The sequence below is a fragment of the Pyrus communis genome, chromosome 15 (genome assembly GCF_041283825.1).
Source record: "Pyrus communis isolate YQ-2024b chromosome 15, ASM4128382v1, whole genome shotgun sequence".
In the NCBI taxonomy this organism is placed as follows: Eukaryota; Viridiplantae; Streptophyta; class Magnoliopsida; order Rosales; family Rosaceae; genus Pyrus; species Pyrus communis.
The window spans coordinates 9,064,748-9,080,778 of NC_142579.1; the positions used below are offsets into that span (position 1 = coordinate 9,064,748).

A 16,031-nucleotide genomic window follows, 5' to 3' on the forward strand; every position below is an offset into this window, starting at 1 on the left:
CATATCCTTGTCCTCTCACATCGTCAATATCAAGATCAAGAGCTTTTAATACATTTTGTAACTCTTCAAACAATCCTTGTCCGGATGTGTTATTCACATTCAGATACTGCAAAAAAATATTCTTTTACTTTTATTGGAGTACTATTCACATCCACACATCTTAAGATCAAAGTCATCTGTTCTTGGTGGCTAATATCAGGTGTACAATCAAGTATCACAGTAAAATATTTAGCTTCTTTAATTGTCTGAATGATTGCAGCTTTGATTTCACAAGATATCAACAATATCAATTCATTCTGGATGGTATAACTAAGATAATGGTAATGAATCTCATTTTTTTTAAATCATTGAAGATGTTTCTTTATCAGTGGATCAAATTCAGCCATCATTTGAACAAGGCCCATAAAATTTCCATTGCTTTCTTCATAAAGCGTATCGTTCGTTCCACGAAATGCCAAAGTGTATTTAGCTAGATATTTCACAATGGAAATCAACCTTCGTAGTAACTCCCTCCAATGCTCTTTTTCTTTCTTGATCTGGTCCTGCACAACTTTGTTAATTGTTTCATTTTTTTCCAGTCTAAGACGCAAATTAATCCAAGTGGTCATGTTTGAGATGTGATCAGAACTGATTTCATGCTCTTTAAGCCTCACACTGAGATGTGTCCAATCTTTGTAGCCCTCATTTGCTAATTGACCTTTGAGAGGCCCTTTCTTGAACAATTTGCAACAAAAACAGAACACTTTATCAATATATTTTGAATACACTAGCCAATCTCTATCATGTTTCTCTCCATTGGACAAGTATCGAGTGTAAAAGGCTGCATTAAAACGCCTATTAAACTGATCTTTAGTACCTTTCTCAATTGATAGATCTCTTATAGGACCTTTTTCTGCTAACAAATCAATCCATTTGGGATCAAGACTATCCCAAATTTGAGGATCATAAATGTTCAAGGGAATGGACTCACTCAATTGTCCAATGAAGGCATTAGGAGCATCCTCATAATTATCATTCTCTTCAAGAATGTCATTAATTTCATCATGGCCCAAATCATCAACTAATTTCTCATTGTCAATGTGTTGTTCATTAACTAAATCATCCACTGAACTTTGTGGTTCTTTTTATTTAACAAAAAACCTATCAATAGCTCATTTTTTAGACTGAGTCAATTGTTCAACCCTTCTTTTTCTTTGTTGCTTCAAGTAGCCAGATGGATATTTTCTAGTAGGTGCCATCTTTTATATCTTAAACAAGGTAACAATTAAATTATAGTAAGCATGAACATGATAGTCCGTGTTGTGACAGCCCGTCCCGAATTATTTGTAACGTTAGTGGGAAAAGATGATTTTGCCCCTAGACGTTAATTAGCATTGTAGGGTGTTTGATTTGTTTTGGTTGGTGGGCTGCCATTTGGACCACACACACACTTATATACACCCATCCTTTTTTCCTCGTGACTCCCTCTCTCTTCTTTCTCTCGAATTTTCTTCCATTTCCCTTGCAAGTGTACAGATGAACTTCAAAACCAACCTTCCACGCACGGATTGATGTCTAGAAGGTAAGATTCGAACTCCTTGCAAGCTCCTGAGGAAAGCCTCGAAAACCCGAGAACCTAGTTTTCATGCACTGTTTATGCACCGGTGATCACGGAGGTTTCATTGAGTTTGAGGTTATAGGGAGCTTTAGAATCTTCTCATGAAGCTCGAGGAATAAGTTTGAAGGATTTTCGACGTCGGGATAGCAAGCTTTAAGGTTGACCGGATTTTGTGAGATTTCTCCAACGAGATTCTGGCATTTTTGGGGTTTCAAAGTGGTAAGGTTTTATTCTACTCATTGTAAGCTCCATTTTGGTACAAATTTCATAGAATTTGGTTAAGAATTGAAGAAGATATGAAGATTTGAAAATTTTCCCAGTTTCTGGCGACACAGGTGGCGGCCGGCGACGGCTCCGGCGAGGATCACCGGAGAAGACAACGAATATTTCGTCAACTCTAACGGAATATTCCTAACGGTAGTTAACAGCGTTACGTTAGTTTTAATGGAATATACTTGCTTTTGGACGGAATATTCCCTAACGCCATTAGGGATTCTGTTCGTGTACCAAGCACGTGCCTACGCATGGCCGGCGCGTCTGGCCATTCCTTGGCCGATGCGTGGGGGCGCATGAGACCTCAGAAAATTATTTTTAAAATATGGGGATGTTCGTGAGGTTGAGTAGATCACGTTGGTATATTAAAACGTCCCATTTAAGCATTGTATAAGAAGTTATTACCTAATTTTAGTTATGTGCATTAAATTGATGTTTATATAGTTGTTTCACATATAGATAAGACCTATCCTGAGGACGAGCACAGTCACTCGAAGCTCAGGGGCTACGACCCTTCCACATACCAGTGAGTGGGCTTTTGGTTTTCCTTATATACCTATATACTTGAGAGTTTTCCCAGAAAATGAAATTGAATGTTTATATGTTTTAAAATGCCATGCAAAGTGCCTGCTTATTTAATTATGTGTTAGTAGTTGTAAATATTTATGATTGGTGCTGCAGACCTACAGGTACCAAGTAAGTTTATAGATTATGGTTGTGAATTAATGGTTATGTGAGATGAATTGAGAGCTCATAAACCTGCACCCTGGTGTTAGTGCTCCCGCCCAGAGTTAGGGCACAGCCTTTACGTGATCGTTCACCTCCCGCACCACACGCTCACCTTGAATCCAAGGTAGGTGCCAGCCTGTCGTACAGATCGCACTAGGTGGTTCCGACTCGTAGGTGACTCGCACTACGTGATCGTAGCACTTGAGCGTATTTATTTACACCCAGCCTATGGTACAGACCACTTTAGGTGGTTCCAACTCGTGTGCAAGTATAGTTGTTGAGATGTGGATGTGAGCTCTAGATTCAGCCGTACAGGTCATGTCAGGTGACTCCGGCTGATATATCATTTGCATTGATTGACATTACCTAGGTTACTTACATCATATGTTGAGATAATCGATATGGCATATGTACGAATGTTGTTATTCTGAGCATGATTTCGATATATATATATATATATATATATATATATTCTATTTTTTGGGAAATTATACAGGTTTTATGGAGAGGGGTTAGAACTTTTGGAGAATAAAATGATTTTGAAAAGCTTTGTTTTTGCCCACTCACACTTTCTGTTTTGCGCCCCTCTAGGTGCTAGTTAAAAGCGTTTTGGTGGCTCACAAGGACTTAACGATGGTTCTGACAAAACAACACAAATGTAGGATCACCTTTGGGTGTTGTGTAATTAGTATTCGTTCTTCTAGATTGCACTTAGGCTTTCTATGCTCTGAATTTTGTCTATCACTTTTAGTCTCACACTAGTGTGTTACTTTAACTAGCTTTTGGTAGTTTGGTTTTTATTTATTCATACTTTTATTATTATTTTTGCTTCCGCACTGTGCACATGGCTACGTCACCCTTACGTGACGACCAGCACGCCTTGATTTCGGTCGAGGTCAGTGGCGAAGCCACGTGAGGGCAAGGAGTGGCAACTGCCATTCCCCTCGCCGGGAAACAGCACTGGAGATCCGGGTTCGCCACTCCCCTCGCCGGAAAACCCACTGCTTCATCCTCTGTTTTTGTTGCCGACGATGTTGGGTTATCTGTTCTGTTGCGTAGCAACAGCAGATTAGCTTTTTTTTTTAAAAAAAAAAATCCAAGCCAAAACAACATCATTTTGGTTTGGTAAAAAAATTTAAATTTTTTTAAGTCAAATGGCGCCGTTTTGGATATTTAAAAAAAAAATTATATAGGGGGGACCGCGTGCGTGTCGCATTGTCCCCCACCCGTTTCCCCTACTTTCTTCAATCCCTCCCGTAACCCATTCACCAATTAGACAGAGAGGTGAGGTCCTGCTGCTCCCAAAATCCCAGCAATAGCCAACCAAGTTGCAACACCAACGGAATGGAAGGGTTTTCAATTTCTATTCCCGTTGGCTTCTTGCTGCCATCACAACTCACAAGCCATTCTCTAGCCACTGAGCCGTCAGCTTCCATTCTTTAAAGGTAAATTTTTTAATTCCTATATGTATAATCCCTAACCCTAATTAATTATTTAATACGAATTTTGTTTAATTGGTATAGAATAATATGGTAATGCACTAATATGGTTATTGGTTATTGATTATTGATGTGAATCATATGCTTCTATGATTATTGATATGAAATTATGAAATTATTTTTTAGGGTGAAAATTAAAATTTGAATTCTTGATGATTAGTTGAATTGATTGGTTGTATTCATATGAATATGATTAGTTAAGAGTCTAAGATTTTTTTTTTTCTTTCCATTTTACAGTTGCATAATGGAACAATACTATAAGAAACAATGCTTAAATCCTCCTTCATACATTTCAGATAGTCCTTCTCCTTCAAATATTCCGAGTAGTCCTCATCCTCCTTCAAATATTCCAAGAAGTCCTCCTTCAAATATTCCGAGTAGGTCACAACAAAGTGAGGCCACTGAGTTGGATGAAATATTGGCTAATCTTCCTGCAGACCCTGCGCATAGACGTCGAATGCTTGATTATCCACCTAATTATCATGAAGGAATTCGTAGACACTATCTCCAAATTGATCCTTGTCAACCTAGAGACCACATCATGCCAAGAAAGGTTAGTGACAATCGATGTCTTATCATCGGTTGGTTTGATAAGTTCAAGTGGTTGGAGTATAGTATATCAAAAAATGTTGCATTTTTCCGTTATTGTTATCTTTTCAAATTTGATTTTGATCAAATGTATAACACTGGAAGTGATGTCTTCACTGAGATAGGGTTTACAAATTGGAAGAAGGGACCCGAAAATCTTCGAGTCCATAAGGGAGGTGTTAGAAGTCTTCATAATAAGGCTGTACAACAAGCTAGAGATTTGATGACACAAAAACAACACATTGAAACATTTGTGATTAAGCAAACCGATGAAGCTCGCATTAATTATCGTACTTTATTGAGTGCCTCACTTGAGTGCACAAGATGGTTGTTGGGACAAGGTTTGCCTTTTCGTGGCCACAATGAATCGTTGAAATCAAGCAATAAGGGTAATTATTTGGAGCTTATGCAATTTCTTTCCAAGCATAATGAACAAGTTAGAAAGGTTGTGTTTGAGAATGCTCCCAAGAATCTTAAGTATACTTCTTCCGATATTCAAAAAGATCTTGTCCATGCTTGTGCCATTGAAAATGTAAATGCAATCGCTAAAGATATGGAAGGTGCATTTTTTTCTCTTTTGGTTGATGAAGCACGTGATTCTTCAACTAAAGAGCAAATGATGGTGGTATTGCGTTATGTGAACAAAAAAGGAGAAGCAATTGAAAAGTTTTTGGGTGTTCAACATGTCTCCTCTACAACTAGTAGCTCCCTTGAAGAGGCCATTGAAAGATTGTTTGCTACAACAAATTTGAGTATGTCCAAGTTACGAGGACAAGGCTATGATGGAGTTAGTAATATGAAAGGTGAGTTAAATGGTCTTAAAACAAAGAATTTGAACAAATACCCTCAAGCATTTTATATTCATTGTTTTGCACACCAACTCCAACTAGCTCTTGTATTCGTGGCAAAGGACAATGAGGATGTTGCCAATTTCTTCATCAATGCTAGTAGTTTGGTGAATCTTGTTGGATCATCGTGTAAGCGTCGTGATGCATTTAGAGAAAAACAATAAGAACAAATTCAGAAAGCTCTTGATCTTGGTAATCTTGAAACGGGTAAAGGGTTAAATCAAGAAAGTAGTCTCATGCGTCCATGTGATACACGGTGGAACTCACATTATGGTATTATAGTTAGTATTATTGTTATGTTTGAAGCCGTGATGGAGGTGGTTGAATGGATTAAAAGTGATCGCAACCAAGATAAGCTCGGTGAAACAACTAGGTTATTCAAAGACATGCAAACTTATGATTTTGCATTTCACCTTTTCTTGATGAGACTTATATTGGGAATTACAAATGAGTTATCACAAGCATTGCAAAAGAAAGATCAAGATATTGTGAATGCGATGACGTTAGTGGAAGTAGCAAGCAAAGACTACAATCCTTGAAAGATGATGACTTTGGGGACTTGTTTCATGACGTAGAAAATTTTTGTGAGGAGCATGATATTATCGTTCCTAACATGGAGGATTTGCATTTCGTACCTGGAAAATCAAGGCGTAAAGCTCTAAAAATCACAAACTTCCATTACTATCATGTGGACCTCTATTTTCAAGTCCTTGATGTGCAACTAAAGGAGTTGAATGATCGCTTCAATAAGGTAAACACCGAGTTACTTCTTTGTATGGCATGTTTGAGTCCGGTGAATAATTTTGCATCTTTTGACAAAGCAAAAATTGTTCGTTTAGCCCAACTTTATCCTCAAGATTTTGATCGTATGGACCTTATGAATCTTCCAATTCAACATGACAATTACATCCATGATATGAAGATGCATAGTGAGTTTTCATCATTAAGAGGAATTAGTGATCTTGCAAAAGAGTTAGTGAAGACCGGGAGGTGTGAAAGCTATATGTTAGTGTATAAGCTTCTTACATTGGCTTTGGTGTTACCAGTTGCAATTGCTTCGGTGGAGAGAGCTTTTTCTGCTATGAAGATTGTGAAAACACCATTGCGTAACAAAATGGGAGATCAATGGTTGAGTGATAGCATGCTTGTTTACATTGAGAAATATGTATTTGCTTTTATTGATGATGAGCCTATTATGCGACGTTTTCATGACATGAAACCTCACCGACAATAATTGTAATTTGTTTGTATTGATTAATTATGGAAGATATTACTATATAAAAAGATTTAGTTGTTGCCATTTTTCTTTAACCTTGCATTCTTTTAAGTTCGCCCCTCCCCCTAAGAAATCCTAGCTTCACCGCTCTTCGGGGTGTATCAGTTTGGTATCAGAGCCTTGGTTTGGCAGTCCTACATTATTTGTGAGTGGTTTAATTGTTTTGGTGTCTTCTGTTAGAACTATGCCGCTTCGAAGAGAACCATGTTGCTCAGCTAAGCCTAGTTTCCCCGATATAGCTCAGTTAGGGGAAGCTATAGCTCATGCGATTCAGTCTTTGCTCCACCCTCCTCAGAAGACTCATCTAGAGATCATGTATAATCTAAAGCTGGATAAGTTTGAGGGTCATGAAGGATATGAGGGAGCTGAGCAGTGGCTTGAGCATATTGAAAAGACTTTTCGAGTGTTGCAAAGTCAAAGGAATCTTCCTTCTGAAAGGTGGGTAGATACGACTTTATGGTTCTTAGGTAAAGAATCGGCATCCTGGTGGGGACAGGAGGTGGTAGATTTTCTAGGGATCCTAGAGGCCAGAGACAATGGGACGCTAGTAGAGGAAGAGCTCCATTTTACCGCAGATGTAATAATCGGCATTTTGGAGAATGTAGGAAAGGCAGCAGTGGATGTTTCACTTGTGGGAAGATGGGACATAGAGCGATAAGTTATCCTTAGAATGAGCAGAGGCCCCAGCAGTCTTTCCTACCACCACCAATGCCGATCTAGCAAGTTCCAGGGTCTAGTGGTTTTAGTCAAATGGGTCGTGGTGGTGCTTACCATTATCAAGTTGACACTGTTCCTTATGCTTTAGGGCAGTATCCGTATTCCCAGTATCCTTATTTCCAAAGTGGGTATCCTCAGTATTCTAGAGGTTATATGTCGTATCCTCAGTATTTTGGAGGTTATATGTCGTATCCTCCCATTCCAGTAGGTAGATCTCAATGGTACCAGAGAGGACAGCCTCAGCAGGGAGAGATTGCTTCTAGTAGTGCAGGATCTTCAAGGCATTCTGGTCAGCCTAGTCAGGGGCATAATGTGCAAAGTCGTGTTGGTCAGACTAGCAAAGGTCACAGTGGACGACAGCAGACCCAGGGGCGTATCCACAATATTTCTCTGCAGGATGCTCAGAATAATCCTGACTTGATCAAAGAACAACCGAGGATACAAATCTCTCATTCGATCTTCTGTTTCCCACGTAGCTTCCTCCACAGAATGATTTCTCCACAAAACTTTCACTAAGTTCACCGTCTTGTTCCTCAAAACCTTTTCCTTCCAATCTAGGATCGTCACTGGTTCCTCATCATAAGTCAAATCCGGATTGATTTCCAAGGGTTGAGGAGGTATCACATGAGACGGATCAACAACATAATGTCGAAGCATGGACACGTGAAAAGCGTTATGTACTCTAGCCAACTCTGGAGGCAACTCCAACCTGTAAGCTACCTCGCCGACTCGCTCAGTGACCATGTATGGTCCAATGTACCTGGGACTTAACTTACCTTTCTTTCCAAACCGTACAACGCCTCTCCATGGTGAAAGCTTCAGAAATACCCAATCGCCAACCTCATACACTCTGTCAGTAGCATGCCGATCTGCTAAACTCTTCTGCCTATCCTAGGATGCCTTCAGGTTAGACTTAATCACCTGAACATTTTGAGTAGTCTCCTCAACAATCTCCGAACCCACCAAAACTCTTTCTCCGACCTCCGACCAACACAACGGTGTGCGACAAGATCTGCCATACAATGCCTCAAATGGTGCCATGCCGATACTCGAATGAAAGCTGTTGTTGTAGGCAAATTCCATTAAATCCAACTGCTTGTGCCAAGCATCACCAAACTGTAATACCGAAGCTCGCAACATATCCTCCAAAGTCTGAATGGTTCTCTCTGACTGTCCATCCGTCTGAGGATGATACACCGTACTATAAAGTAGCCTCGTACCCAAAGCTTCCTGAAATGCCACCCAAAACTTAGACGTAAATCGTAGATCACGATCCGAGACAATACTCACAAGGACACCATGGTACTTCACAATCTTTGAGATGAACAACTCCGCTAATCGGCCCAAAGAATACTTCTCCCTCACTGGAATGAAATGTGTTGACTTAGTAAGACGATCAACAATCACCCAAATGTCATCAAAGCCATTATGTGTACGCGGAAGCTTGTACACAAAATCCATAGTAATGTTTTCCCATTTCCACTCTGGAACGGGAAGCGGCTGCAACAACCCAAACGGCTTCTTCATTTCCGCCTTAACTTGCTGACAAACAACACACCTATTCATATACTCAACTATCTCCTTCTTCGTACCCGGCCAATAATAAAACGGTCGAATGGTATGATACACTTTAATAGCTCCTGGATGCATGGCATAAGCCGAGATATGTGCTTCATTGAGAATTGCTTTCTTTAAATCCAAATTATTAGGCACAAACATCCTACCCTCCTGCATCAGCATGCCATCCGAATCACGAACTCTAAGGTCTCTCCTCCTCCCTCGATCTTGAGCTTGGATCAATTCTTGAGTTTCTTTATCAGCCATTTGAGCTTCAAGCACCCGATCAACTAAAATTGGCCTAACTTGAAAATTAGCAAGTAAAGCCACATCTCAATCTTCTGCTTCCAACCTCACTCCCGTAGAACGTAAGTCTGCCAGAAGAGGAATACGACTAGTGTACAACGCATTGATACGACCCTGAGATTTCCTGCTAAGTGCATCAGCCACTACATTTGCATGACCAGGGTGATAGTCAATCGTGCAGTCATAATCACTGAGCAACTCCATCCACCTCCGCTAACGAAGATTAAGATCTTTCTGCGTAAAAAGATACTGAAGCCTCTTATGATCTGTAAAGATCTTACATTTCTCTCCATAAAGGTAGTGTCTCCACAATTTCAATGCAAAAATAATGGCGGCTAACTCGAAATCATGTGTAGGGTAATTCAACTTATGGAGTTTCAACTGTCGCGAAGCATAAGCAATCACCCTACCATGCTGCATCAACACACATCCCAGACCATTCAAAGAAGCATCACTATAAACCTCGAAATCACCACTATCGTCCAGGAGTGCCCAAACAGATGCATGAGTGAGACAATACTTCAACTGCTGGAAACTCTACTCACACTTATCATCCCATTCAAATTTAACGTCTTTCCTCGTTAATCTTGTCAGTGGTAAAGCAATTACAGAAAAATCCTTAACAAACCGTCGATAGTACCCTGCTAAACCAAGGAAACTCCTTACCTCAGTGACGGTTTGCGGTTGTTCCTATTTCTCCACAGCTGCGACCTTCTGAGGATCCACCAAAATACCCTGAGCTGAAATGATGTGCCCCAAAAACGCAACTTGGTCTAACCAAAACTGGCACTTGCTAAACTTAGCATACAATTGGTGTTCCTTCAACCTTTTCAACACCAAAGTAAGATGTCGAACATGCTTCGCTTTAGACTTAGAGTACACCAGAATGTCGTTGATGAAAACAATAACAAACCTATCCAAATATGGCTGGAACATCGGTTCATCAAATCCATAAAAGCAGTTGGTGCATTCGTCAAACCAAACGGCATAACCAGAAACTCGTAATGACCATAACGAGTCCTGAACGCCGTCTTAGGAACATCATCCCTACTAATCTTCAGCTGATAATATCCAGACCTCAAGTCAATCTTGGAGAATACACAAGCACCTCGAAGCTGATCAAACAAATCATCAATACACGGTAACGGATAACGGTTTTTAATTGTCACCCGATTCAATTGCCTATAATCAATGCATAGCCTCAAAGTTCCGTCTTTCTTCCTCGCAAACAATACTGGAGCTCCCCAAGGTGAAGTACTAGGCTGAATAAAACCCTTATCCACTAATTCCTGCAACTGAACTTTCAATTCCCTTAACTCAGCGGGAGCCATACGATAAGGAGTCAAGGAAATAGGATTGGTACCTGGAAGCAACTCAATAGTGAACTCCATGTCTTGGTCTGGCGGTAAATTAGGTAAATCCTCAAGGAAAACATTGGGAAAATGTCTAACTACCCTCAAATCCTCTACTCTACTAGGAGGAGCCTTATCCAACACCACATGAGCTGAGTACCCCTGGCAACCTTTAGATAACAATCTCTTTGCTCGCACGGCTGAAATAACGCCATGTCTCACCCCACTTTGCTCGCCCATAAAAGTAACCACAGGTAGTCCAGGACGATGGAACGTAACTATTTTCCCGTAACAATCAATATTGACACAATTGAAATGCAACCAATCCGTGCCCAGAATCACATCAAAGTCAACAATGTCTAACGGGATAAGATCAGCTGGCATAACATCTTCCACTATCACTGGACATCCTGGGTACACACGATCTACCATACATCTCTCCCCTCTAGGCATAGCGAACTCTAAATCATACCCTAGAGGTGTGGGGCGAGGTTGCGTCACTTGAGCAAATGTATGAGAAATCATAGAATGTGTAGCACCACAATCAATTAATACTCTAGCAAAATAACCAAGGATATTTAACGTACCTATGATCAAATCTGGATTGTTTTGAGCGTCCTGCAGAGAAATATTATGAATACGCCCCTGGGTCTGCTGTCATCTATCTTAACCTCTGCTCATCTGGCCACCACGACTCTGAGTGCCACGCCCCTGACTGGGCTGACCAAACTGCCTCGAAGACCCCGCACTACTCGTAGTAATCTCCCCCTGCTGAATCTGTCCTCCCTGAAACCATTGAGGCCCACCTGCTGGAACTGGGGATACAGCGTATAGCCGCCAGAATACGGAGGATAACCGCCCTGGGAATATGGGTCCTAGGGATACTGATACAGTCGCGGGGCATAAGGAACAGCATCGCCCTGATAGTAGTAGGCATCACCTAGACCTGTCTGCCCATAACTACCCGGACCCGGAATTTACTGAATCGGTATAGGTGGTGGCAAGAAAGTCTGATGCGGCTTCTGCTGCAGACTATGGGGACAATTTGCAACCCGATGTCCCATCTGCCCACAAGTAAAGCAACCACTGCTGCCTCGCCTACACTCACCAAAATGCCGATTATTACACCTGCGGCAAACTAGGGCCCTACCTCTACCAGCATCACCCTGTTTCTGGCCTCTAGCACCACTAGCAAACCTACCTCCACGTACCAGTGGCGCTAAAACCACCGCTAGAAGAGCTAGAACTAGTGTCACCCCTCTTGAAGTTATGTGACCTACGAGGTCCGAGCGACGCCTGACCTTTACCCTTATCATCCTTCCTCTGATTGCCATCTTTCTCTTCCTCCTCACTCTCGCTCGGCATATTTTCTTAATCCTCAATTCTCAGCAGAATCTCATAAAACTCTTGGTAGGTATCACAATGGGTAGTGGTAGCCATCGAACGCCACTTCTTCATAGTGCCTAAACAGAAACGACGAAGCATCTCCGCCGGATTGCCTACAACCTCAGGATGATAGCGAGACTAATCAGTGAACCTCCAGTAGTACTCATTCGCTGTCAACTTCCCCTGTCTCAGCTCAGTGAATTCCTGCTTCTTGCGATCAATATACTCATGAGGCACGAACCTTCTACTGAACAACTCTCAAAATACATCCCAATCAGTCTTCTCAACTGGAGTCAAACGACGAAGTTCCTGCTTCCACCAGGACACAGACTCTTTACCCAAAAACCACGATGTCGTCTCTACCCACTTCTCGACAAGGAGATTCCCCTGACTATGCAAAACACGAAATGTCTTCTCAATATGCTCTAATCATTGCTCCACACCCTCATGACCCTCGTTGCCTTCAAACTTATCCAACTTCAAATTATACATAGTCTCTAGAGGAGTCCCCTGGGGAGGGCGGATCGCCGAATGAATAACTGTAGCAATAGCTTCTCCCAGCTGAGCAATATCGGGGAAATTAGGCTCAGCAGAGCGACGTGGTTCCCGACGAGGCAGCATAATTCTGACAGAAGACACCAAAACCATTAGAATACTCACAAAAGCACATGACTGCCAAACCTAGGCTTTGATACCAAACTGACACACCCTGATCGAGATCAGGGCATGCTAGCCGTCACGTGGAAGTGACGTAACCATGTGCACACTGCGGAAGCTAATAAAATAATAAATAGTGCGAATAAATAAAAACTAGCTTTACACAAGGTAATAATGAACAAGTGCAAGCGTAAGGGGGAACACTAGGTTCAGAGCAAGAAAGCCTAATGCAGTCCAGAAGAAACGACATAACAAAAGCACACCCGAAGGTGGTCCTACACTGGCGGTGGTCTGTCAGATATGCCGGGAAAATCCTCAGGGAAGCCACCAAATGTGCTAGCCAACTAGAACCTGAAGGGGTGCAAAACAAAAGCGTGAGTGGGCAAAAACAAAGCTTTTCGAAAACCATTTAATAAATAAGTTCTAACCCCACGCCGTAAAACCTGTATACTTCCCAGAAAATAACATATATATATATATAAGTCATGCTTAGGAATATGCTATGCCAAAACCTCAAAGTAAAATGCAAGTGCTTAGGTAATATCACATCAATATCATATATTATGTCAGCCGGAGTCACCTAATGTGACCTGTACGGCTGATTCTAGAGCTCAAATCTCCGTCTCACTAACTAGACCTGCACACGAGTCGGAACCACCTAAAGTGGTCTGTACGACAAGACTGGGTGTAATATATATATACGCTCAAGTGCTACGATCACGTGAAGGCTGGGCGAATAATCACGGGTCACCTACGAGTTAGAACCACCTAAAGTGGTCTGTATGACAGGACTGTGCACCTAACTTGGATCCAAGCTAAGCGTGTGGTGCGGGAGGTGAACATCACGTGAAGGACTGTGCCCAACTCTGGGCGGGAGCACTAACACCGGGGGTGCAGGTTATGAGCTCTCTATGTATCTCAAATCACTACTGAATGTAAACATAAATCACAACTCACCTGGCACTTACCTGTGCGTTCGCAACACCAAACATATATATATATATATATATATGCAACTAACAAAGCATAAACAAACGGCAAACTATAGGCATGGCATATAAACGTATAATGTTTCAAATCAATTTCTGGGAAAAACATAAGTATATAGGTATATACGGAAAACCAAAAGCCCACTCACTGGTATGTGGAAGGGTCGTAACCCCCTTGCCTCGAGTGACCACGCTTGTCCTCGGGATAGGTATCACCTAGATGCGAAACAACACTTTCAAGTGCTAAAATCCACGAAATCTCGCCGGGAAAATACCCCCAACTCCGGCCAACCTCGAAACTCACGATCCCGACTTCCAAAACCTTCAAACGAACCACCCCGAGCCTCCTAAGGACCTCACCAAGCTTCCTACAAGCTGAGATGGGTATGGTTAAACTCCTACGGACCTCACGAGCATGGATATGTACTTTGTTTCTTCGATCTGTGAAGATTACAAGGGTTTTGGAGTGTGTCCGTACACCTAGATATGAAAATGGGAAGGGAAATGGCACGGGACAGGTGCAGGGATAGGGGGAAAGGATGAGGGAAAATATGGGAGAGTGTGTGTGTGGTCCACAACTAGCCACACCAACTCAAGACAACCACACAACGTAAAAATCACACTAAGGGCAAAATCGTCTTTTCACGCGTACGTTTTAAAATTTTCGGAACGGGCTGTCACAATTTATGGGATTAAAAATATTAAAGATAAATTATACTCTCCAATATATTATGTGTATACATGGGTACGTTCATAAAAACCTAATGAAAAAATTATTTTACCAATACATGCGTACATATTTCAAAAACTCAAAAAAAAAAAAAAAAAAAAAAAGAAGATATTAGGCTTAATAATTATTAAGCATTTCTTCTATTAAACTTGACATCGATACATTCTTAAATCAACAAAATAGAATGTACCCATATAAGTTTAAAAAATGGATTAGAGAAAAAATTAAATGAATTTTATATAAAAAAATGGGTACATTTTATATTTAAAAAATGGTACATTTTCATATAAAAAAATAGTATATTTAAGAATGGGTACATATCATTTTTATATAAAAATTTAATGGGTACAAACTTATTCTAATTTTAATTTTTATATTTTGAAAATGTTTGAATTGAAATTAATTAGGAGTTTAATAAGGGTGTGAGTATTAAAACTCTAAATCAATTACTAATTTTTACTATAAAAATTATGTAACTTACATGACACACCCCGATTAAGATTAGGGCATTCTGGCCGTCACGTGGAAGTGACGTAACCATGTGCACAGTGCGGAAGCTAATAGAATAATAATAAAAGTACGAATAAATAAAAACCAGCTTTACACAAAGTAAGAACATACATGTGCAAGCGTAAGTGTGAAAACAAAGTTCAGAGCACGAAGACCTAATATAGTCCGGGAGGTAATGTCTCCACAGCTTCAACACAAAAATAATGGCTGCTAACTCCAAATCATGTGTAGGGTAATTCAACTTATGAGGTTTCAGTTGTCGTGAAGCATAGGCAATTACCCTACCATGCTGCATCAACACACAACCCAGACCATTTAAAGAAGCATCACTATAGACCTCGAAATCACCAATATCGTCTAGGAGCGCCAAAATAGGTGCATGAGTGAGACAATACTTCAACTGTTGGAAACTCTGCTCACACTTATTATCCCACTCAAATTTAACATCTTTCCTTGTTAATCTCGTCAGTGGTAAAGCAATCACAGAAAAATCCTTAACAAACCGTCGATAATACCCTGCTAAACCAAGGAAACTCCTCACCTCAGTGACGGTTCGCAGTTGCTCCCATTTCTCCACAGCTGCCACCTTTTGAGGATTAACTTAGATACCTTAAGCTGAAATGACGTACCCCAAAAATGCAACTTGGTCTAACCAAAATTGGCACTTGCTAAACTTAGCATACAATTGGTGTTCCCTCAACCTTTTCAACACCAAGGTAAGATGTCGAACATGCTCCGCTTTAGACTTAGAGTACACCAGAATGTCGTCGATGAAAAAAATAACAAACCTATCTAAATATGGCTGGAATACTCGGTTTATCAAATCCAAAAAAGCAGCCGGTGCATTCGTCAATCCACATGGCATAACCAGAAACTCGTAATGACCATAACGAGTCTTGAAAGCAGTCTTAGGAACATCATCCCTACAAATCTTCATTTGAAAATATCCAGACCTCAAGTCAATCTTGGAGAATACACAAGCACCTCGAAGCTGATTAAACAAATCATTAATACGCG

At 40.8% G+C, this 16,031-nt stretch overlaps 1 protein-coding gene and 1 pseudogene across 1 annotated transcript; one reads left to right on the forward strand and one right to left on the reverse strand.

Moving 5' to 3' along the window:
* Window positions 1-344: 344 nt before the first annotated feature.
* Window positions 345-4,035, reverse strand: LOC137726282 (uncharacterized). Its single transcript, XM_088684929.1, has 2 exons — window positions 3,869-4,035; window positions 345-1,110 (listed from the first exon to the last, which is right to left on the reverse strand). The coding sequence occupies exons 1-2, from the start codon at window positions 4,033-4,035 to the stop codon at window positions 345-347; spliced, it is 933 nt and encodes a 310-aa protein (XP_088541055.1).
* A 307-nt stretch (window positions 4,036-4,342) lies between these two features.
* Window positions 4,343-6,768, forward strand: LOC137717052 (uncharacterized; annotated as a pseudogene).
* Window positions 6,769-16,031: the final 9,263 nt, after the last annotated feature.

Coding starts and splice junctions, on each gene's coding strand:
- LOC137726282 (XM_088684929.1), bottom strand. CDS start 4,035: ATGGAAGCTGACGGCTCAGTGGCTAGAGAATGGCTTGTGAGTTGTGAT. Junction 1,111..3,868: donor CTCACCTCTCTGTCTAATTG/GTGAATGGGTTA, acceptor AGAACCACAAAG/TTCAGTGGATGATTTAGTTA.